Source organism: Podarcis pityusensis (genome assembly GCF_964106645.2).
Source record: "Podarcis pityusensis genome assembly, chromosome: 1".
Taxonomy (NCBI): domain Eukaryota; kingdom Metazoa; phylum Chordata; class Lepidosauria; order Squamata; family Lacertidae; genus Podarcis; species Podarcis pityusensis.
Window position 1 is genome coordinate 64,945,671 of NC_138028.1, and position 22,926 is coordinate 64,968,596.

The 22,926-nt window shown below is 38.1% G+C and overlaps 1 protein-coding gene across 9 annotated transcripts in view; it reads right to left on the bottom strand.

The window, feature by feature from the left end:
• Window positions 1–22,926, bottom strand: part of DCDC1 (doublecortin domain containing 1) — a 266,837-nt gene that overhangs the window by 224,161 nt on the left and 19,750 nt on the right. For 8 of the 9 annotated variants that reach the window (XR_013979717.1, XM_080982413.1, XM_080982412.1 and 5 more), the window contains exons 3-7: window positions 20,250–20,519; window positions 18,551–18,695; window positions 18,029–18,191; window positions 2,168–2,373; window positions 519–612 (exon numbers count right to left, since the gene is read on the bottom strand). Coding sequence is in view for 8 of the 9 variants with exons in the window: in XM_080982413.1 (XP_080838539.1) it covers window positions 519–612; window positions 2,168–2,373; window positions 18,029–18,191; window positions 18,551–18,695; window positions 20,250–20,519 (878 nt within the window). In the remaining variant the exon portion in view is untranslated. The remainder of the gene's footprint in view (window positions 1–518; window positions 613–2,167; window positions 2,374–18,028; window positions 18,192–18,550; window positions 18,696–20,249; window positions 20,520–22,926) is intronic. The other variant, XM_080982415.1, reaches the window with a different exon arrangement.

The window sequence follows — 22,926 nt, forward strand, 5'->3', positions numbered from 1 at the left end:
CCAATTGCTGAGGAAGATGAATGGGGCGAGTGCCATCGATCCCATGTCCTGTTTGCACACCTTCCCAATGCATCTGTTTGGTCACAGAGATCAGGATACGAGACTAGATGGACCTTCAGTCTGATCTGGTAGGGTTCTGCTTAGGTCCTCATCAGGTACCCTGACTCAAAACTATTTTCCTGGCCTTAAGAAGTAGCCACAAATGTCAGTTCATAGCAAGCTTAAAATGCCGGGCTAAAATCAAGACTGAAACACAAAAGGCTGCAACCAGATGCTATGGATTATCAAAGAGGGTGAGACTTTTGCATATGAATTCTCTCTTCTTTTTTAGGATAGTGGAATAATAATTCTCGATACTAAGTTCATATTGATAAATATACATATGCCTGCTTTTGAAATATAAGGCAGTAATTCCAATTGCCTTCATTTTTTTCACACATTTATATATACAGTAGCTGATGCATGGCATTCATTTATAGTAATAAAAAACTACAAAATGTATAGTAATTTCTACTTACCACTCAAGAGATCTTCAATTTTTTCTCCATGCATATTATACATATACTTTGCTGGTGAAACAAGGTTCAGTCTCATGGTACAAGCATCTAAAAACTTCATAAAGTAAAAATAGTTTCACTAAATATGGAAAACTTTAGAAGATTTTTTTGAAAGAATAAAAAATATTTTGTCAACACTGTATGGTTACACAGTTTGTTTTCTAGGGAGAAAGTAATTATTTTGTAGGGGCTGCCATGTGCCCTTAATTCTACCTTTATTTGTGGCAGTTCACAACTAAGGTTCCCTCTTTCTACTTATTTCTTCTGCTGATTCCACATTCCTCAAGTGATACCAACCAATCAGCGATCACATAGTGTAGAAGAGTTCTACACACATAGAGTGTAGAAGTCACAATGTTCATTGGCCAATCAGCCAAAGCCAACTAAAGGTTCTTTCACACTTTTGCATGACCTGTATTTTGATCATACTGTGCACTTAGTAATTACCTTGGATCTGAGAACTTTTCTCATTGGTCCATAGCTGTGCCTTGTGAAAACCCAATCTTACCCACGGAACTGAAGCTCAGTTAAGCAAAAGCTCTCTTCAGATTTTCCACACATCTGATAAGATCTGATTCAGTGGATAAGATTGGATTTTGACAAGGTACAGCCCTAGAACAAGAAAGGCTCCCAGACCTGAGGAAATTAATCAAGACACAATACAATCAAAATATGGGTCAGGCAAAAGTGTGGATGAGCCCTGAGACAGAGAGGCCAATGTTTCCCACACTGTACTGCTCTCGTTCTGAATAAGCAAACTGTTTTGTCTCCCTTTCTATGTGATCCCCCAAATATTGCTATAAGGGACCATATTACCAAACGTCAGTTGGAGTAACTAAGAAAAATGTCAGGCCAAGGAAGAGAAGAATACGGAAAGTGGTAACTTTGGGGTCCTTGCAATAGAATCTTATTTCTTTCATGAAAACATATTGTTCATCCCTACCCTAATATTTTGCTTAGGGGAAAGAGTATAAAAAGGAAGCAAACTTGATTAAGCAAAGAGACACAAAGTTTTAGGCTTTTGTTTTGTTCTACCTCTCTCATTTTGCACCAGGCAAGACCTAAGAAGCTACCATTTCTACTATCTTTAAATCTCCATTCTCCATTCCCTTTCTGCTGTTCTCCATATCATGTAATTCCTTCAAGTTTCTTTACCTTCTTGTTTTTCTTTTTTCCTCCACAAATTAAAAAAAACCAAGCATATGTACTATAAAGTCTTTGCAAAGCTCTATAACTTGACCAATACAAATTTATTCATCTTTTCTATCCCATGGACATCATAAGTACACCAAGGCAGTAAAAAAAAAAAGCCACCATGATGTTCTGCATTTTGAATTGCTGTGTCTTTTTTGAAGTGGTTACATGGACATGAATGGGGGCAATTCCAAAGTAGAACAATGGAAGATAATGGCCTAATTAAAACAAAAACAATAAATGCAGTGCATAATAACATCAGTCCAGTGAACTGGGTGTGGGTATATTTTTAAAAATAAAATCTGCTGCTGAATCTCTGTTGCAATCATATAAGAAAAATGGATAAATAAGTAATATAAGGGCATTAGGGGAATGATGTTTTTCACATATTTGTGCTCTGCCACATGCAAGCTTACCTTTTCATTCTGGTCTGGGGGAGATGATATTTCATAACCATCCTGCCCCATACAGTTCTTAAACACCAAAAATCTGACAGTGGGCTTCTCTGTAAGTGTCTTCATACATGTGGATAGTACAGGCTTGGTTTCTCTCCTCTTGATACCTTTAGGAAAGACTAGGCCATTCAGTGTCCAAGTTGCCTTCTTCGTTAACAACAGATGGTCTGGAAGGGAAAAGGTAAAGTCAATATTTGGCTTCAGAATTAAAAGCGAACACATCGTGCTCCCTTTCCCCTATTACCTTAATAACACACTGGCTGGTATCCATATAAAAGCTGATATTTTTGGAAATACGACCCCATCTTCCCACAAACCGTGACATAAGCTGTAGCAAGCTGTCTCTACTGATAGCCTGCATAAATCATCATTCCTGAAGGGAACAGATGTTCAGGGTATGAAAGAGTAATACCACAATTTAGTCATAATTAAAATTCACCTTAGCATGCCTCTGTAACTGATCAGAGAGGAACATTTTACTTCTCCATCTACAAAAATAAATGCTTTTCATCACCTTTGCTTCATAAAAGCAAAGGTTCTTGTCTCCGGTTCTTAACCTGCATTTGCTTTGGTTCACACTATGCACAATGTATCTCACAAATGATCCATTTAACAGTTCACTTCCTAATTCTCCTCTATAAGTCTGAATGACCTACATAACATCACAGAAAATCTAGAATTTGAAATAGTAGTTACGTATTTAACTCTTAACCAATTATTTTGGGAACCAATTTGGCTAAAAGTTGGGATACAAATCTAAATAATAAGAATAGTGTGGGGAGAATCCCAGGAGTTTGGCTCACTGCTTTCCAAAACACACTATGCTGAAAAAGCTACAATATTTCAACACCTTTTATCAAGCTGGGTGAGGTAGGAGAGAACAAAAGTGGGCATGCTATTGTTCTTGCCCCCAAGTCTTACAGATTTAAAATGGAATACAGTCATACCTTGGAAGTCGAACGGAGTCCATTCCGGAAGTCCGTTCGACTTCCAAAACGTTCGAAAACCCAAGCATGGCTTCTGATTGGCTGCAGGAAGCTCCTGAAACCAATTGGAAGCACCGGAAGCCCCATCGGATGTTTGGGTTCCAAAGAACGTTCGCAAACCAGAACACTCACTTATGGGTTTGCGGCGTTCGGGAGTCAAAATGTTCAACTCGCAAGGCGCTCGGGATCCAAGGTACAAGTGTACAGAAGAATTCTGAAAATGTAAGTTGATAAGCCTCACTAGGTCCATGACAAAAACTGAATAGTTACTTTATTCAGTTCTAATAGGAACACACAGATTCTTTGGGAAGTAAAGACCCTCTGGAGTAGATTTTGGAGCTGGGCATGGGAGGTAAAAAGGTTGTTGCACAAATGGATATAACAATTTGCTGTTTCCAGGGTGCCTTTTCATCTTCAAAGCAATAACAAAGTCCAAAAAAATCTAAAATGGAAAAACTGCAGTTGTCAAAAAGGGAGTGGAAATTGAGTGAGTTTTAATATCCTCATCTCAAAGCACTCCCTTTGTTGCTACGATGCGCTAGATATTAAATCTTTCCACATACAACACACATGTAAAGGCACAATAGTTATTCAACAGTAACATTAAGCTGCAGTAAATAAATGTGAATTTAATACACATGGAGAAGGATAGGAACAACTTATACGGTAAAATATGCAATCATACTTTCAGTTAAGATAGACAAACAATTTTTAGGATGGCGCAAGTGATTTTTTCCAGTTGATTCAAATGCATAAATTTCGCTATATCTTTTAGCTAGGGCTAAAACATGATTGTGACATTTTAAAAGCTTTCATAGCACCCTGTGGTCCTGATCCAGCTAACGTAAAACATGACTAAGGCCTTTGGAAAGCACGTGGAGCAGAAGAGTACCTAGGGTCCCTTGCTGTATCAGCACACTCACCCACCCCCCCACACGCACAATCACTTTGCCACAATAGCCACATTAGAAATGACAACGTTTTACATGACCCAAGTACCTGAAGCATTCTGAGTGAGGGCAAGGTGAGGAGGAAAGGCAAAACAAAACAAAAGCACGCCTTTGTATTGCAGTGTGAGAAGGTTGCAAAGCTTCTCCTGTGTTTGATTTTGCCACAAAAGCAGTGGTGCATCGCCACACACAAAAATGTCATACACTCCATCATCCGATAGGTGATTTTTATGCCCCCCTCTGACTAAATTCTCAGCAAGGGTCGGTTTCACCAGCCCCTCCTAGATTATTAGTGGTACTATTACTTTCAGTTAGACTTGATGTTGGGTTGGGTTTTTTGTTCACATCTTGTTGAATGTTTATCATTGGTCACAGGCTCCTCCACTAGGACTGATATATTTTAGAGCTGCAAAAGGCACCTGCATTTTGTAATCTTGAAATCTGCATTGTTATACTCTGTTTCTTCCATATTTTTCTAAACATTTCAGACATGCAGCTCTTTCTTTAAACTGAAGTTTTGCAAAGGTATTTGTGCAAAACGCTAAAGGATGAAGCTGAATCCATTTGTCTTCAGTCATTGCTGCTCAGTATCCCAACTGCTGCGGCAGGTACTGCCACCATCATTATTTCCTGCAGCAGAGCTTGGCCACTCTCTGCAGCAGTGCCTCTCCCACTGCTGCCACCAACACTGCCACTGAAGCTCCCTAGGGCTTCTTTGAGTACCAGAATAACTAAACCTGAGCTGGTGTCTCTCATCAACTGCCTCAAGAGTCAAGGACTTTTCAACCAGTGCTGCTGCTATTGCCTGGCCAACATGAACACCAAGGTGCTGAAGAAAGCTTGGTTGGGATAGTCAACTTCACTGAGTGGATTAGAATCCTCCTGATTAACTATCCCTTAATTCACACCTTGAGGGTTCATGCCTATATGCCTATTAGGCCACGGGAGGCAGCAGGTCATGATTAATCCCCCTGGGTAGCAAAAGTCCTTCCTGTTGAGTAGCTGTTTGTCAGAATAGTGGCCACATCTTCTGAGGTGCAGTCCTTGAGGGGAAGAGCTACAACTCTGTGGTGGAGCATTTGCTCTTCAGGCAGAAGGTTCCAGGTTCAATCTAGGTTAGGCTGGGAATGTCCTGTCTCAAACCCAGGAGACAGCACAATGTGCTGTATGGGTCCCTATGAATCAGACCGCAAGCAAGAGAAAGCTCCACACACACACCATAAGCTACTCAAACTAGGTAGACCAATGGTCTGGCTCTCTATGTGCAGGTGGTGGGAAAGGGGGGATTGGTGTTACATTTGTTGAGACTATGACCCTTTTGTAAAAAATGAAGTTATTACAATTTAATTCAATAGATCCTAACAGAAAACAAAAGGCCATTTTTCTGCTTTAATAACCAACTTTTCCAAATTTAAATTATGCTTTGAAAATCCAACTATCTTTAATATAATTAAGTCTTCTAACCAAAATACAATTTGCTGCAATGGTTATAGCCAGGTCACATTCCTATCTTCAGTTTTAGTCACTCCCTGTTCTTTAAATACTTGACTTCTTTGTTCCTGCATGCTCTGAAGTGCCATTCTGTATTGCCACAGGCACAATGGCTATGTTTTTACTAGCAGTGAAAGCAGTTGTCATTAGACTTTAAATTCAATAGCATCATTTTGACATATTATTTGAAGTATGTCTTAATTTAAATTTTGATTAAAATTACAAACACCCCAACTTGTATGCCAATCAAAATATGTTTAGCCCCTCATTTGAACTTTTATATGAACTATCCATATGTGCAACTCATACAATCAATAGGAATTAAATATATTTTTTTCAAGGTTGTAAACATGTATTTTAATAAACCTGAAAAGATAATTGCAAGATCAAAAAATATTTGTAGTGAACAACTAATTTATATGTGTCAAGAATTATTTCCATCAAAACTCTGGAACTACAACTGATTTAAGAACACAGTACAGTGACTCCATTATGCACTGGACAAGGAAGAACCTCTTTGCATAAGTGAATAATTTCTCTTCACAGAACGAGATGCCAATATGTATACATAACTTTAACTCACATCAGATCTAAGGGTGAAGCTTGCTCTGCAGCTTCAGTTGTTACTTCTACATTGCTGTTGCTTCTCCTAAGGTAGGCTTCCTCAACCTTGGCCCACCAGCTGTTTTTGGCCTACAACTCCCATGATCCCTAGCTAGCAGGACCAGTGGTCAGGGGTGCTGGGAATTGTAGTCTCAAAACATCTGGAGGGCTGAGGTTGAGGAAGCCTGTCCTAAGGTTTCTGAAGAAAGCACTCTGTTCAATTATTAGGACTTTGGTTATATCCAGATTACTGAATGATTTTGTCAAATAAGTATGCAAAGCAGGATGGCCAATGTGGTGCCGTCCAGATGTTGGTCTACAACTCCAACCATCTTTGGCTGTTTGTACTGGTGCTGATAGGTGTTGTAGTTCAACAACATCTGGGGGACACAATGTTGGTTATCCCTCATCTATATTACACTCAGGACAGAGTTACATTAACAGCCACCAGTAGTTTTACAATGTAAACTACCCACCTTGGTGAGAAAATAGTGTTCTAATAGTTATCCAAACAGCCCTTGGTACTGTCATTGCATAAAGTCAATATCCCTCAGCTGCATAATAGCATTAGAAAAAAACTTTTTGTCAAGTATTTCCTGCCTTGAAATATTGAAGGAGAATATAACAACATAACTGATTTTCAAATGCAGCAGTAAGTTGAAGACTGAAGGAGGCTTGGGGCAATAATATGAAACCCTTCTAACAGCATGCTCTTCAACAGTCAGAAGCAGATTACATTTAAATTATGAAAAAGAAACTGTTCAAATCACCTTAAGTCCAGTCAATGGTAGACTTGAAATATATTGCCAGGCCAATGCACTACTGGGGGAGATACATTTTATTTATACATTTTTCCCAGATAACTGTTTAAAATTTAATAGAATGGAAGTTAAATTTGGCTGTGTTTTGGTTTTGTCCTGCCACTGGGAAAACTAGAACCAAAGCAAAGTTCTGTTCAGTGAATAGTCATATTTTGAACTGTGCATTTAAATTTTATTGTTGTTTATCAAAGAAAAATAATGGCTACATTTTCAAATAAATAAAATATGTAACTTAGGACAAAATTATCTCTCTTCTACAATTCATGATGTATTTGTGTACGCACACACACATACAAATTAATAGGGAAAGTGAAAAATCTGTGATAATATATGTTTAGCACCATGTTCATTAAGCTGATTTCTTATATAAAAACCCTCACATAAATATGACAAGAGTGATTAATTTTCAGTGTGCTTATGAGAAAAAGTGTTATACTGTTGTTTGGAATGCTGCTTGGAATTGAAACCTTTCCAAATCTGTCAATAATTAGAAATTAGAACAATGAGAATCTATAATTCCAATGACACTTGCTACTTCCAGAAGATGGCCTATTTTAAATGTGCTCACACTTATTCTTGTCAATGAAGACCTGCCATAGCAAATTATATCATTTTGGGAAATTGCATGACATTTAGCAGAAAATATCTCCCTTCTTATCTGAAGATAGTTTTGAAACATGGCATCATTCTTTAGTAGATTTTTTGAAGGTTTTTTTAAAAATATACCGTATATATAAAAGAAAAAAGGTCAATTCTCAGTGTTCGCTTTCACTTAACATTATCTGAAGACCTGGAAATTTTACATGCAATGTAGCAGACTGAGCTAGAACATTTGGAGAAGAAAATTTATGGTGGCTTTAGTACTTTTAAAGTATTATAAAGTTCTGCGCCAATATTCCTGTCCCTCATGAAGATGTAGAATCTTGCAGGATAATGACTTTAGAGATTTGGTCAGGCATTTGGAGACGCATGAGAAAGAAATAAAAAAAACAAAGACAGAACAAAGCATGACTTAGTATGGAGTTCTCATTTCCTGACCAAGCTCCTCTATGTTCCTGGGGTTCAGTCTGCAGTTTATTTCACATTTTGAAATAAACTTTATGTTTGTATTAAAATGAGTGCCCAGGTGTTGTAATGGATTGGATGAAGGTCAAACCAGAGGTCCTGTTAGTAGGTGATTTGTCTACTTTGGTTGGTGGACTTAATCCTGTGCTGAATGAGGTTGTGCTCTTCTGGAAGGAACAAGTTAGTTGTATGGGGGTCCTCACTGATCAGACTTTGCCACTGGAGACAGAAAAGGCAATCAGTTCTACAGAAGAAAGCTAACAGCTTAGGCTGGTGCACTAGCTGCAAAGCCTACCTAGACAGAGGTAACTTAGATCTGGCAACCACCAAATTAAATTACAGTGGTACCTCCGGTTATGAACTTAAGTCGTTCCAGAGATCCATTTTTAACCCGAAACAGTTCTTAATCTGAGGTGCACTTTCGCTAATGGGGCCTCCCACTGCCGCCGCGCGACTTCCGCTCGCATCCCGGGGCAAAGTTTGCAACTAGAAGCATCTACTTCTGGGTTAGCGGAGCTCGTTACCTGAAGCGTTTGTAAGGAGGACGGTACGTGGGTTCCACTGCACTGTAATTATGTTATATGTAGGGTTGCCTTTGAAGACAGTTTGCATGCAGTTGGACAGTTTGGACACTGCTAAATACAGCTGCAAGGTGTATTTAATGGGACTTGGGATTTTTCCAACTGTACTGGTTGTCAGTTAATGTCTGGCATCAACTGAAAGTACTGGTTTTGACTCGGGACTGGGTTGCCTGGAGAATCCTGGTATTGCTTTCCTACCATTTTGGTATGAGGCAAGTACCTTTTTAAAATTTCCCTTTATATACTCAGTAGATCAGGCATACGCAAGCTCGGCCCTCCAGATGTTTTGGGACTACAAACTCATAATCATGGACCAACTGAAATTAATGGACCCAAGTTAGTCATGTTTATTAATTTCAGTGAGTCCACACTGAGCAGGACTAACACCAGATACAACCCTTAGTGACAGAATTCATGATTCATTACCTAGTTTCTTCAGTAAAAATAATGTATATTCTTAGATCAATTGTTTTTGCTTTCATTATCCTGAAGTTTAAAAAAATATATATTTAAAGCAGCAGTATAAACCAATGATAAGCTTACATATTTAAACCAGAAAAGTGATTCATTTGAGCCAAGTGTAATAAATAACTCAGGCAGAATACTGGCAATATCTAAGACTTTGCATGGCAAATATCCAGAAAGCTTGAAAGGATGTTGATAATTAATTATATGCTCAACTGAATGAACACTAGCTACCTAAAAACTGAGAGTTTTGTTTTCTAGGTTACAGCAATGTGACACTACAACTAAATTGTAGAAAGTATAAAATTTCAGAATCAGGTCTGTATTGGTGTTATGGAGAGATGTCAGAGAGCTGGTTAACATGTAACACTAAGCAATTGCTTAGCAAGAGGTAGCCAATGTTGCGCGCTCCATATGTTGCTGAACTCCAACTCCCATCAACCCTAACTGGCATAGCCATTGGCATAGCCAATGATAGGAGTTACAGTCCAACAACACTTGGAGAGCACCATGTTGGCTATCCTTGGTTTAGTGCCATATGAATGATCCCCAGCATGTCCAAGAGAAACATAAGGCTAACTGTCCATTCCTCCTCATTTTGTATGGCCACAAGACAGACTGGTAAAATTATTTCCGGGCTGAAAGAATTTCAAAGCCAAATCTCAGCTGGACAAACCTTGAGCCTGCATTTTTCCTATTTTTAATGGTTAGTTGCTAAACAAGAAGGGCTATAGCTCAGCAGCAGAGCATCTCCTGTGCGTGCAGAAGTTCCCAGATCCTAAGACAACTTCAAACCATGTCATGAAGCTGGTTTGTTTAACTAACCATTGTTCGCTTTTAACACATAATGCTAAGATGAGAGTCTTTGCTTGGGCTCCCTCAGACTCATCCATATAGCACTAAACTATAATTGAAAATTACACGCAAGCCAAACCAGGAACTACACAACATAATTGCTGGATGGAATGCCTAGGCAAATTCTGTATAATTTTATGTCAAGGATCAATCCAGGTTTTTTTTAAAAGATACACATGAATCTAGCAATATAATATGGATTACTTCCTACCAAGCCCTTAGTCATAGGATCCGAATGAACTAATAAGCTGCATGAGACTTAGTAAAACTATCCAGATCAAATGGAGTTGACTGTATGTAGCAAGATTAAGATGGTACATGAGTCTGGTTCTGGATGGAGTCAGTCCCCGCCCAAGGAATAGTTTTGCAATGGGGGAGGGCTAATAGACACTGTATTGCTGCAGGTAGCAGTTGTGGCCAATAACATGTTTCCCACCTACATCTGGCATCCTTTCCTGGAAACAAGAACATAGCCCTCAGAAAACGTAACTTGGCAATCAGTAGGTAGGGTTCTCTGGTATCATATGCCAGTGAGTGCGGCCGTTAACATATGCACCACACAGATTCAATATATACCTCTCCATGTCCACACATACCCATACTCATTCAAATACAGAGACATTAATTACCAATTTGTATCTATTCATTCAAATTCATTAATTTTAAAAGCCAAAAGCAGTGTGATCATAGCTTAATTCTGAGCTAGAAGGAACAATAGTCTTTACTTCGTATAACACAGATTCCTATGCTTCTGTTCTACCTCTGGAATGCTATGAACTGTCTTGCTAGAGCTTTGAGAGAACTAAGGGCTGTTAGAAGATGTAGCTGTGACTGCAAATACCAGCTGAATAGAGTGATTTTTGGTGGAAAGAGAACAGGGAGCAAAGGTTAACCCAGTATAATCTTGATCCACTTCAGGGCCTTGTGTTGCTTCTCTTTCTGAAATAGTAATAAAAAAAATGACCCAGTGCTACGCACACTGTTTAAAATATGTGCTTAAAACTGAGCTTAAGTTGTACATATCCACCCACTCTCAACAATCCCCTTAAATGCGTAGTGCATAGGAATGTGGAAGGGAAATTATAGCTCAACCTTAGTAATGTTACAGGTACTAATAAGTCTTAGTGACAGTTGTGCATCTCTACCTAGAAAGGGAGATTTCAGATCTAGCATGTGCCTCCTAAGGGGCCACAAAACCTTGACAAGTCAATTTGCCAGTCACAGATATGCAACAGAACGAATATGCAAAATATGTGTTGCACAATCAGACCATAATTTAGTGTTACAGGAACAAAGCTCACCATGACTTGAGCTCTGTGCTCCCTTCTCCTCCTCCAGTATGACCATGAAGAGATATGAAGCTTCCACTTCTGTGTACCTAAGCCATAAACTGTGGTGAATCTTGAAAGTATGAAACCTGTTTGTTTCAACTAACAATAATTAAGATGAACCACAGTTTATTTGTGTTCAGATGCCTTGGCAAACTGCTGTTAATCTAAAACACTCGCTTTGCAAATCTTAGGGAAGTATTTATAAACACTGTATTAAAATAGTCATAAATAAAGCAGCCAGGCTGTTTCTCAAAATCCACAGGGGGAAACTAGATTAACAGGCAAATAGAAACCTTAATTGCCAGAAAACATTGACCAATGTGTAGATAAATAAGTGACACAACATAGAAAAGAACAATGAGAAACAGAAGAGGAGTTGCAATGGTACCACAGTAGTGGTAACAATGGCCTAAATTCCACACAACCACATTTTTGTTGTTGAGGAGAAAATCCTAATGGCAACCTGTCATACATTTCCTTCAAACTGAAGTAATCACAGTGGGCCAACTGCGAGCTCAGTAGTCAGTTTCTAAAAAGAACAGCAGCCATCATTTGAAAATGCTCTTTCTCCCATGCAAGGATACCCTGAATGGGTAAATACAAAAGGGATTATAGATGCAGCTAACAACTAATCAGCAATATAGTTTATGTAGACTATATAAATTGCAATGGAAACACCCATTATAGTCCCTACGCACTGTTTTCTTCTTGATTATTGTTGGACTCAAAGGGTTGTATAGAGTTAAATTTGGCTTACTACTATTATTTATTAAATTTGTATGATGCCTTTCATCCATAAATCTCAGGGCAATTCACAATGTAAAATCTTAGAAATTAATCGTCAATGAAATTAATGGCCATAACATAGGCTCATTAATTTCAATGTGTCTACTCCAAGTACTGTAAAGGTTGGTTGAATACCACTGAAGGCTACCACAACCATTCAATTCAACCTCTTTAAAAACCCTTTAAGAAATACCGTATCTCCCTGAGCTTCAAATGCATAAAACGAAGTCATGGATGAAATGCTTTAAATCAAAAATTACCTTTGATTATGTTAGAACCTTAGGTTTTGGATTAATAGTTATTTTTTTCCACTTTATTCAGTTTATTAATTTGTATGCTTCATTTGTTGGCAGGCTTTTAAGTTGTCTTGATCACTGAAACTGGAAGTGGGTCAGTTGCCCAGTCAGATAGGCCTCAATGCTATAGGAGGCTAGAGACTAACTGCCTATTCCCTTCATTCCAGGATGAAAGACTGTCTGTTGCTTGGAGGAAGAGAGGAAACAGCAATAAGAGGTGGCCCTCTGCCCGGGCTAACCTTTCCTCAGCCATGTCTAGGGTCTAGCAGCTAGACTGTAGCCCATGAAATGGCAAAGGGTGGTATCGCTGTGAGCAAGAGAGGGAGGGAGTGGGGGCAGGAAAGCTTTTTCTGGGTAAGCCAATGGTGAGTGCCTAAATTGAAAATGAGGCCGCATACATTTTTGAGATTGACTCCCAAATTACCTAACAGTGTTTAAGATGCAGACAACATGATTTCTACACTCTATCAACCTTTGGGAGAAGAGATTTATGCCAAGACAGATAAGCTCTAAAAACAAATTCAGTGAAGTGGACTGGATGGAAACTTATTTTACAAGCACTGCAGTTCTTTATTACACATAACACACATTCAAAGGTTTCTGAATAAAAAGCAGACAGGATGAAGCCTTGGGCAAAAGTCACTTGATTTTAAACCAAAAGTATCTGAAGTTAATTTTAGAAGACTGGCAACTAAGAAAATCTGGTACAAGAAGCATCTAAACACCACTTTTTGGGCAGCTTTTAGGAACTGTCTTCTTTATGTAAACTTCAAGGTGTAAAAAGCTCATAGGTAACAGTAAGTAAAATCGGTGGGAAAAACACTTGAATGTATTTTATTTTGATATTTCAATACCTCCAAACCAGATACCATAAAAAGGTGCACCATTATCAATTTTCCTATTTCAAGTTGATGGTTAACAGTGTTTAGACTTGCACTCAACTTTCTGCATTGTAAACATTCTCATGGTACATGCATGATTGCTTCATTAGTCACATGCATTTACTTGTATAAGAAGCCTCTTTGACTTTTCCAACTAAAATACATGCATGTTTTTGTGCTTGCCCACTCAAGAGTTCGTTGTCAAGGTTGCTAGGGAAATTCCAATGCTTATTCCAGGGTTTCTGAAAAAATTCTCTAAATGAACATTCTTTCCTGGCTGGCATTTCACAGCAATTAAAAAAAATTAAACTCTTTTTACATGTGGAAGACCATACTAAATTTTGAAATGTTATCCCCAATGTATTATGTCGAAATGGGACAGAAAATGCCAATTCAAATTAATCTAAGAACATAGTGCAGCTTGAGCTAGCCTAGATATATCTCAGTATCTGCAAGACAATCTTTAACAAAACAGGCAAAATGCCATAATTCCTAGTACAATTGGAAGAATGAAACTCTAAAAACAGCTTCCTTGTGTGCTTCAATGGTCTTATCTAGTCTCTGTAATCTTTAACCCATTCACTTTACATTTATTATTTTAGAGTTTGAAGGTTCCTCAGATATACTGGTGAGGACCCAAAAAACCAGACAAGAAGTTCCATTGCCCAAAGTCAGTTTCAGCTTTTCATGAACAGGAGACCCACCATTCTCTTGAATGTGCCCAAGTCCTTGCGCATGCCTGAAGTAGCTCTTTCAACCCAGACCGCAAAAATCCTTAAATAAACTCTGGCCAAATAAAATGTGTAGCTTAAATAAACTCTGTCAGCCAAAATAATGGCTTGCCTAAAGACACCTAGTGAGCTTTTAATAGAGGTCAAATTTGATCCACGGGCTTCTAGATGAATATACAGTGGTACCTCCGGTTGCGGATGGGATGCGTTCTGGAGCTCCAGTAAGATCCCGAGGTTTCCGCAACCGGAGGGACCGCTTCTGTGCATGCGTAGAGAGCTTGTGCGCATGCACATGCAGCGAGACACTTCCAGGGTTGCTGCTTTCGCAAGCTGAAGTTTACATTACCCGAGTGTAACATAAGCCGAGGTGCTACTGTACTTAGTCACATGCACTGCAGCAGGAAGATTTTGGGCATCACAATGCAAGAGAGAGTCTCAAACAAAGACGTGCTCTCCCAAGTCCACATTCCCAGCGTGTTCGTACTCCTGTCTCAGTGACATCTACACTGACTTAGTCATGTCCATAGAATGGAAGATGGCAGGATCCTCAAGGACGTGCTCTACAGGGAGCTGCCTTCAGGCACCAGGAACATTGGCAGACCAACTCTGTGTTACAAAGACGCCTGCAAACAAGACAGGTAGGCTAGGGACATCCCTTGCAAGATGGCAATGCCTGGAGACAAGCAGTCAGGTTGTGGATCACAGCACAGAGAGGGAATGACTGCTGGGAGGAGTGCAGAGAGAAGAAACACTATGGCGCATCGACAGCAGCTCATCTTCTCCAGCTGCAACGCTGCTCTCTCTAAAGCCATAGCAGGCACTGTAACTCTCCAATGGTTTGACTTCACTCCCAAAGGTGCACTCCTCCATTGTCTCCTGAGACAGACAGATGCTGCCGCCAACACCACCACTATGGCAACTAGGTCTTAAATAGTAACTTTAAAAGTGAGGCCCTGCACCAAAAGTTGGTACAATGCATGGTCTTTCTTTCTATTCAGGTTTCCAGGCACACCATTTCATTCTTTCCCTTCCCTCCTTGTCATTTCCCCACCCCCAAGTGAGTCAGTGTGGCTAAGTCCCCATTGGGTTGTTTTGATGACATTTCCATTTTTTTTGTCTCTTCATTCAGTTTTTTTGAGGGGAGGTGGGGTAGGGCAGACACACTATTGCTCAATCCCACTTACACTGAAGATTTTGATTTCTCCACTGAATTTGATGGGCAGCTCTCAGCTCTATCTCTGGCATTTAAAAATAGCTTCCCAGTTAACCAGACAGTGTGACGGTTCTTTCCATTCTTTACATATCTATATATTTCTCTTTCTCTTCCTTTTCTAGCTACTGCATTTAATTCCCTTCACATTCAATTATCAAGTCTCCCCCTGCCCCTAAGTTTCTCAGCTTTCCATTAAGTTTCCATACACTGTCTGGGTAATTTTTCTCATTGCTTAGCTTTTTCTTTCTAAGCTATTTTTTTTCCTTTTGTAAATCTCCAAACCTTGGGGTTAAGCCAAGTCTGCTGATGCCTCTCTCTTGTGTGTGGTTGGTGTGGTTTTAGCTCAAGCTTCACAAACACGGGAAGACTTGACTTCGTTTTAGTATATATGATGGTGGTGGTCATCTAATCACAAATTACTCTCCCCACACTGTCAGTTTTATTTATGTTTTGTATCAGAAAAGGATGCCCTCCTTGTGACATGTCTTACCAATTTATTGATTTTTACAAATTATATTTATTGTAAATGCTCCTGGATTGTATATTGCAGTAACAGTCTTGTTAAAATGTTTTTACATACAGAATTCAGAAAACAAAATACTGACTGCGTTGAATCCATCTACAGAATGCATTCAAATCATTTGGGATAAATCTGTGATCCCATTTAATTTATAAACCAGACTGTAAAAAGACCTATTGGATGTTCTTGGTGGGTCTTCTATGCATATCACTGACTTTTTCCTGTAATACTTACCCTAGCAGAGCCCTTTTAATGGACACACAATATGCTACTCTGTGCCCAACCTCACCTACTCTTTCTTTTCTCAAAAGACAAGGCACATCTGCCACCTGCTCTAGTCTGAGTCCCAGAAACAACTGTCGAGCAGCAAAAAGATTGATTATCAGTCAAATACTATTGCAGTACACCAGATTTTGGTAGGTTAAGCTTGCTGATCCAGCAAGAGTTGGTGTGAAATTTTCAGTAATGTGTGCCAACATTTTGGTGCTAAAGGAACAGCAGTGCATGTCATGATGAAACACAGCCAAAAGATGCAGACAAAGCAGAGAAGTTTTTGTTGGATGAGAATGAAGTCGAGGTAAAGAAAGAAATGCTTGATGAATTGGAAAATGCAAGCATTCATTAAATATGCCTGGAAAAGTAACCGCACCTTACATAAAATATCACACTGGCTATGAATATTACTATAACATCAGATTTATCTCAGTAACTCCTAAGATGTTGAGACAATGTGAATATTGATTATTGTTGTTTATATGTCAGAACAGCAGGGCAATTCATTACTCCTACATGAACCAAAAGAAGACAAAAAATTTTTTTGGCTAAATGTATTCTCCTTATTGAGTTAATAGACTAAAACATACTCAATGGATCATTTGGACTGTATTCAAGAAGACTGTCATATCATCTGTAATACTACACTACATGCATAATTCATGAGTTATGAAGAAATATAATTTATTCCAAAACATTGCAGGAATATATAGTATATGGCTCAACTAGTGGGGGAAACTTAAGTATTCCCATCATTCTAGAGTATTTATACGGTATGCTTCTTTTATAGATATTTATAGGAATTCCAGTGATTAAGCATAATTTGCTATTCTTACAGTAATCTGCTTCTAAAATACAAAACCAGCTATTTCTTTTGTCTGAGTCAACTGAATGAAAAACCATTTGTAAACAGTTTTCAGTGCAATTAATGTATTTTACAAAACATGAAGATGAATGTTTGTGTTGCTTTTCATCAACATTAAAACACAATTCCAATTTTTATATAAACTCTTGAATGGTACTACATCTACAATTATAAAAGATTTTAAACAGTAACAATATATCAACTGAAAGCACTTTACTTTTCTCCTCTAAAACACACTACTTCCAACTTTGGTATTTTTAAATTGTTGCGTATTACTGAATGGTGTGGCATTACAGATTGATTCTTAACGCATTCCAGCTTAACATACAATGTTATTTGGCTAATATTTAATACAATATTTATTCAATTATATTCTGATCATAAAGTCCAGCGATATTATATGTCATATTTCAATTTCATACATAAATTTGTATTTAAATGCACTAGTCATTTAGTGCAGTAAAATATTGCCCAAATAAAAATCCATTTGCAACAAAATTTAAAATAGCAGCAATATAAAATTCTACACTACGCTCATAAGTAAACCTGAAAGCATATTACAAGAAAATAAATTAAGAGATTATGCTGAGATTATGCTAAAAGAGCTTCAAATTTCAAAATGAAATATTAGAACAGGTGTACTCTACATTTCTGTGTAACTTCAACGTGAATATTTTACATTGTGGCATCGGCCGTCTGATAATTATTTTAATGCTTTGTCTTAATAAAGGTCAAATGACTAAATTAATAAAATACTCAAACTCTGAACTATTATTTTTGCTAGTGTAATAAGCCTAATGAATTGTGTCTGTTAGATGTCAGTGAAACTAAACAGTAAATTCAATAATCTCTTATTTAATTTATTATATTTTCACCATTTAACCTCCTGCAGGCTCCCTAATGTCTATTCAGATCTATATTAAATTAAGCACCAATGCTAATGAAGGGCAATAAACGTGGCTGTCAGTAGATTTTTCTTTCATTAAGCACATTATCCTCTTACTGAGCTGTAAATGAGTAAACATTAGTTTTGTTAAACCATGCAAAAAGACAGGATGAAAATCATTTTTAATTGCACCCCTTAAGCCACTGACTCTGGCATTTTTTACCTTTAATTTTTTTGAATGGATCTGAAAAGGGCTCTCCAGTTGAAATATAAACGTCAGCATCATGGGGTATGTCTATAGCATCGAGTGCTTCAGTGCCGTCTGCCAAGAAGACTCGTCGCGCAGCCATATTCAGCTTCAGCCTTCCAGTGCACTTCTCCAGCAGCTAAATCAGCCCCAAAAGGTAAGAAAAAAAAAAGAAAAAAAATACTACTAAATTTAATCAAGAATCAATACTTAAAAACCAAATCCTAACTAATTTCCCTCAACACAGTATATGTACATCCAATTGCTAAGCATTACCTATCAATGTTATTATTCGGCTACCGTTTAATTGTATTGATTCTGCAGAAACTCCAAATTCTACTTTACATTTTATGGCCTCTGTTTTACGTTATATAATTGAAGGTAAAAATGCAGTAACTATGTGTACGCTTAACAAGTGTGAAAATAAAAAGTGCTTCCTTTACTCAAAGATCAATATCCGAACAAAAATGGCTACACAGAAATTATAGTGATGCTTACCAGTTTAATGGAAAGTGGCACTGTAACTTTAGCAAACACGCTTCTTGTACCATTCTTATAAGCTGTTACTCTGAGTATCTGTGGTTGTCGTTCAAAAATGGGCACTTCAGGGACCTTTTGGGCCAAATGGGATTTTAAGGAAGATCTGTAGAAAAACAATTCCAATTCAGTTGAACTAGATAGAAAGTACCTATACAAAAATTACAATTTAATTAATATAGTCTCTCTCAATGATTATTCAAATTGTGATTATTGCATTTTAAAACAAAATCATAATAATAAGCCCTTTTCCTAACTATATTGAGAACTGTAAACCAATGCTTCAAATTCAATTCACCTGTAAAAATTAAAAACTCAGGTGAAAAGTTGCTCTTATTAAATTATACATAAAGATTCCACTGGTTTTTGTCTTCTTGATGCAAGCACTGAAAAGTGATGCTTTGCTTTCTAAAAAAAACACTATTATACTTATTTGACTATGTTTACTAAGAAGTAAGTCTGTGTTCAATGGGGCATACTCTGAAAAAAGTATGTATAGAATTGTAGCCTTATTCCCATTTTAACCTTTAACAAATCAATAGAATTAGACAAAGCCTGATTCATTTAAACAATATAACAACAATTTAAGTATTAGTGTTGAGCTGTTTTTTTAATCACCTGTGCCATTCCAGCTTATTGTGCAATAAATGTGCACTTTTATTGCTTGTAGTGTAGAGTCTAGAAAGTGAGGTTGTTCTGCTATGCCAAGGAAATACTCTTCCTCCAATTTTGCTTGGTGTCTATGCACTTCCTACTGTGTGAAGCCACTGTTTGTGTGCTCACCTAGTACTGTTTTCCTCCCAAATATATCAAGACTCTGTCCTTGAATTTTGTCTAGGGTGGTTGTTTTCTTTAAAGTGTGTGTTGGAGCAATAAATGCTCCTCACTATCACCTATCAACAGTGTATATATATTTTTAAAAGTAGAATAAAACAGCAGCAGAGTCTGTCCCTGTAGCAAAACAATTCTGCCATCTGTTTTTCAGTGATGAGATGTCACACTACTGGCATGGAATAAGAGATAGTGCAAGTATCATGCAAAGAATGAAATGCACTTGAGGTACACACTGAATTTGTGGAAATTCCTCTTTATAATTTCATATAACGTACACCAACAGCACAACTCACTTCCACATTGTAGTCATATTCCAGAAATTCTGATGTATATGTTATGTTGTTTATAAGTCTGTCTCTCTCAGCTCCCTGTCCCATCCCATTCTCTGTTATAAAAAATAAATATTCCTATACATGATGCATTTCAGTGAAGGGAAAGGTATGCAAACTGTACATAGACTGGCACAACTGGCCTTTTATGGGCATAAAAATATCGACCTATTATGTATAATAATCGACGTGTGACTTGCATAGACGAGCTTCTCATATAAGCTATATTTATCACATTTAAAGCAGTTCTGTGAATAACCAAGATGGCAACCCTAAGCACACCTACTAGACTAGATACCAGTGAACTTAGAGGGACATACCTCTAGGTAAACAAGCTTAGGATTGCACTGTGATACCATTATATCAAAAATCTAAATAAAGATTGCAGTCTTTTACTGTAAGTTTGAGGTTGTCAATTGAATCATCACTGAGTCAGTTGAAAGGAGACAGAACAGCAACAGTCATAGTTAAAAGGAACATGGAACAGCTTTGATTACCTTAGCTGACCTGGAGGAGCACTGACAGGTCTGTTTCTCTTGGATGGTGATATAAGAGAAAAATTGTTTGTACTATTTGATTTGTAGCTGACTAGTTCTGATATTCTATCACTTCTCTGAACTGATTTTATTTGATGTGTGGAACCATCTTGAATCTCTGACCTTCTTGGTATTACTGATGATTGCAGGGGACTCATAGGGCCAAACAGAGGCTCTCTTTGCTTTTCTTCTGTCTTTCCAGATGCCTTTGTGTTAGGGGAGATGCATTTTCTGAAAGAAAAATAGAGCGGGGGACAGATATTGGGTTTAAGTAATCCCAAAACTAGGACAACATGGGAAATCCAGTCATGCACCCATGCTGGAAAATGTGACCAAAATAGGTGGACAATTGAGGAAGGAAAAAAGAATATCTGACATATTAAAGAATTACTACAAAGAGAAAGAATGTATCAAAGAACTTTTTTAATCTTCAGCTAAGAGGTTAGAAATAAACAGGAATCTAACTGCAGCTCTGACTGCTCTGATAACTTCAGTTTGTTAAACTGGGTAACTACAATTAGTTAAACTACAGAATACTAATGCTAGTAACTGACTAGACTACCACATTACATTCTGTGTGAGCCTGTTTTGGAAGACTATTTGGAAATCAGCTGAGAATACAGATTGAGTCTAGCTGGACAGAACATATCACACTAGTTTTTAACCAGCCTCACTGAATACAAATACATATCTGAGCACAATTCAAAGTGCTGGTTTTAAACTTTAAAGCAGACACCCCCAACCTACTCTCCTTCAGGTGTTTTCAATTACAACAGATGAGCTGGCTGGGAATTATTTCTTTTAACCAGTAATACCCTAAATATTACACATGAAAAAGCTACCCAGATATTTAGGTGATCTGTTTGCATGTAACGTTTTGAAATATATCTACAGTGGTACCTCGGGTTACATACGCTTCAGGTTACAGACTCCGCTAACCCAGAAATAGTGCTTCAGGTTAAGAACTTTACTTCAGTATGAATCGTGCTCCGGTGGCGTGGCAGCAGCAGGAGGTCCCATTAGCTAAAGTGGTGCTTCAGGTTAAGAACAGTTTCAAGTTAAGAACGGACCTCCGGAATGAAATAAGTATGTAACCCGAGGTACCACTGTATGTAGCATTTTTCTCTGTTCCTATTGTAGTTCGTTGCCTTTATTCACTAAGATTATTTATTAAGAGGATGGCTTCATAATCCTTTTCCATACATGGGAATGTACTTAATGGTATAGTTTGCCTTGTGAGTTCAGTTCAGGATTAAGGTTTACTTTACTTCTTTTCAAGAAGACCAAGAACAATTTATTTTGTTAAATTAAGTGTAAGCCAACAGATGCAGCATTTTTAGGTTACCTTATTATAGTCAACAGTGATAGAAATAATGCATTTCCCCCTTCATTTGTGCCAAAGGTGACACAGCAGAATACTTAAGGAAACAGCAAGGCTTCTGAACTGAATTTAGATTTTAAATTTCAGAAATGAGAAAGACACAGGTGAGTGCTACAAGTGGCAGCTAGAGCACAGGGAGAAGGAAGTGGATCATGACTTTCAACAGTAAAAAGAGAGGGGGGGAGAGTTGAGGCTTAGTATATTTCAAGAATTTAAAGAGGAGATTGATGATGAGATCAATCTCATCCAAGGTAAGGCCTGGTCAAGGCTGAATGATAAAGATGAAAACAAATTCCAACATGCAACATCCATTTCCCCCCACACTGTTGTATCAGACTTTCTATACAGAATGCAACATGGATTTTCACAAGTTCCTCCAAGTGTTAAGCAATATTTTAGGGTTGCCATATGTCTTCTTTTTCCAGGACATGTCCTCTTTTTCATGATGAAAGTCATCACAGAGATCTATAGTTAAAAGTGGAAGTTGGCAAATGTGTCCTCTTTTTTGCTCTTCAAAATATGGCAACCCTGCTGTAAGAAAGCAAAGCTCTGATGTTGCTTCAGTAACATTCATTCTTATAAAGGAGCAATACTGTCTCAGTTGTAAGGTCCACCTTTAGTGAAAGGCACCTCTTCAGTTGAAAGGGCTCAGCCTGCTTCATCATCCCTTTAACTGGTGCTGGTTTCGACCTATAAAGTTTTAAATGGCTTGGGACTGCATTACCTCAAGGACTGCCTCTCTGCATATGAACCTCCCCGGACCCTGAGATCATCTGAGGCTCTTCTTCATGTGCCTCCTCCACGAAAGGTCTGGAGGGTGGCAACACGAGAGTGGGCCTTTTCTGCAGTAGCTCCCCATTTGTGGAATGCTCTCCCCAGGCTGGTTTGGCTGGTGCCTTCATTATACATCTTTGGGCACCGGGTGAAAAATTTCCTTTTTAATCAAGCCTTTGCCTGTAGACATCCAATGCACTTTTAAATGTGTTGTGGAAAGGGGGGTTATTGGGCTGTCTTTGTATTTATCGTATCTATTTTTATTATGTATTTTGTGGTATGTACCACCTTTCTGCCAAGGAACCCAAGGGGATTTACAGGTTTAAAGTGCTAAGACAAATGACATGTAAAATGGGGAGAGGGGGAGACAGTCTGACTGAAGCAGGCCCTGACGTTGTCTCTGCTGGCCTCCCTCACACTCTTCCTCCTCCTCTCAGGGCAAATGATTCATTTGCCACTGAAAAAGGCTTTTTAGTCAAAATG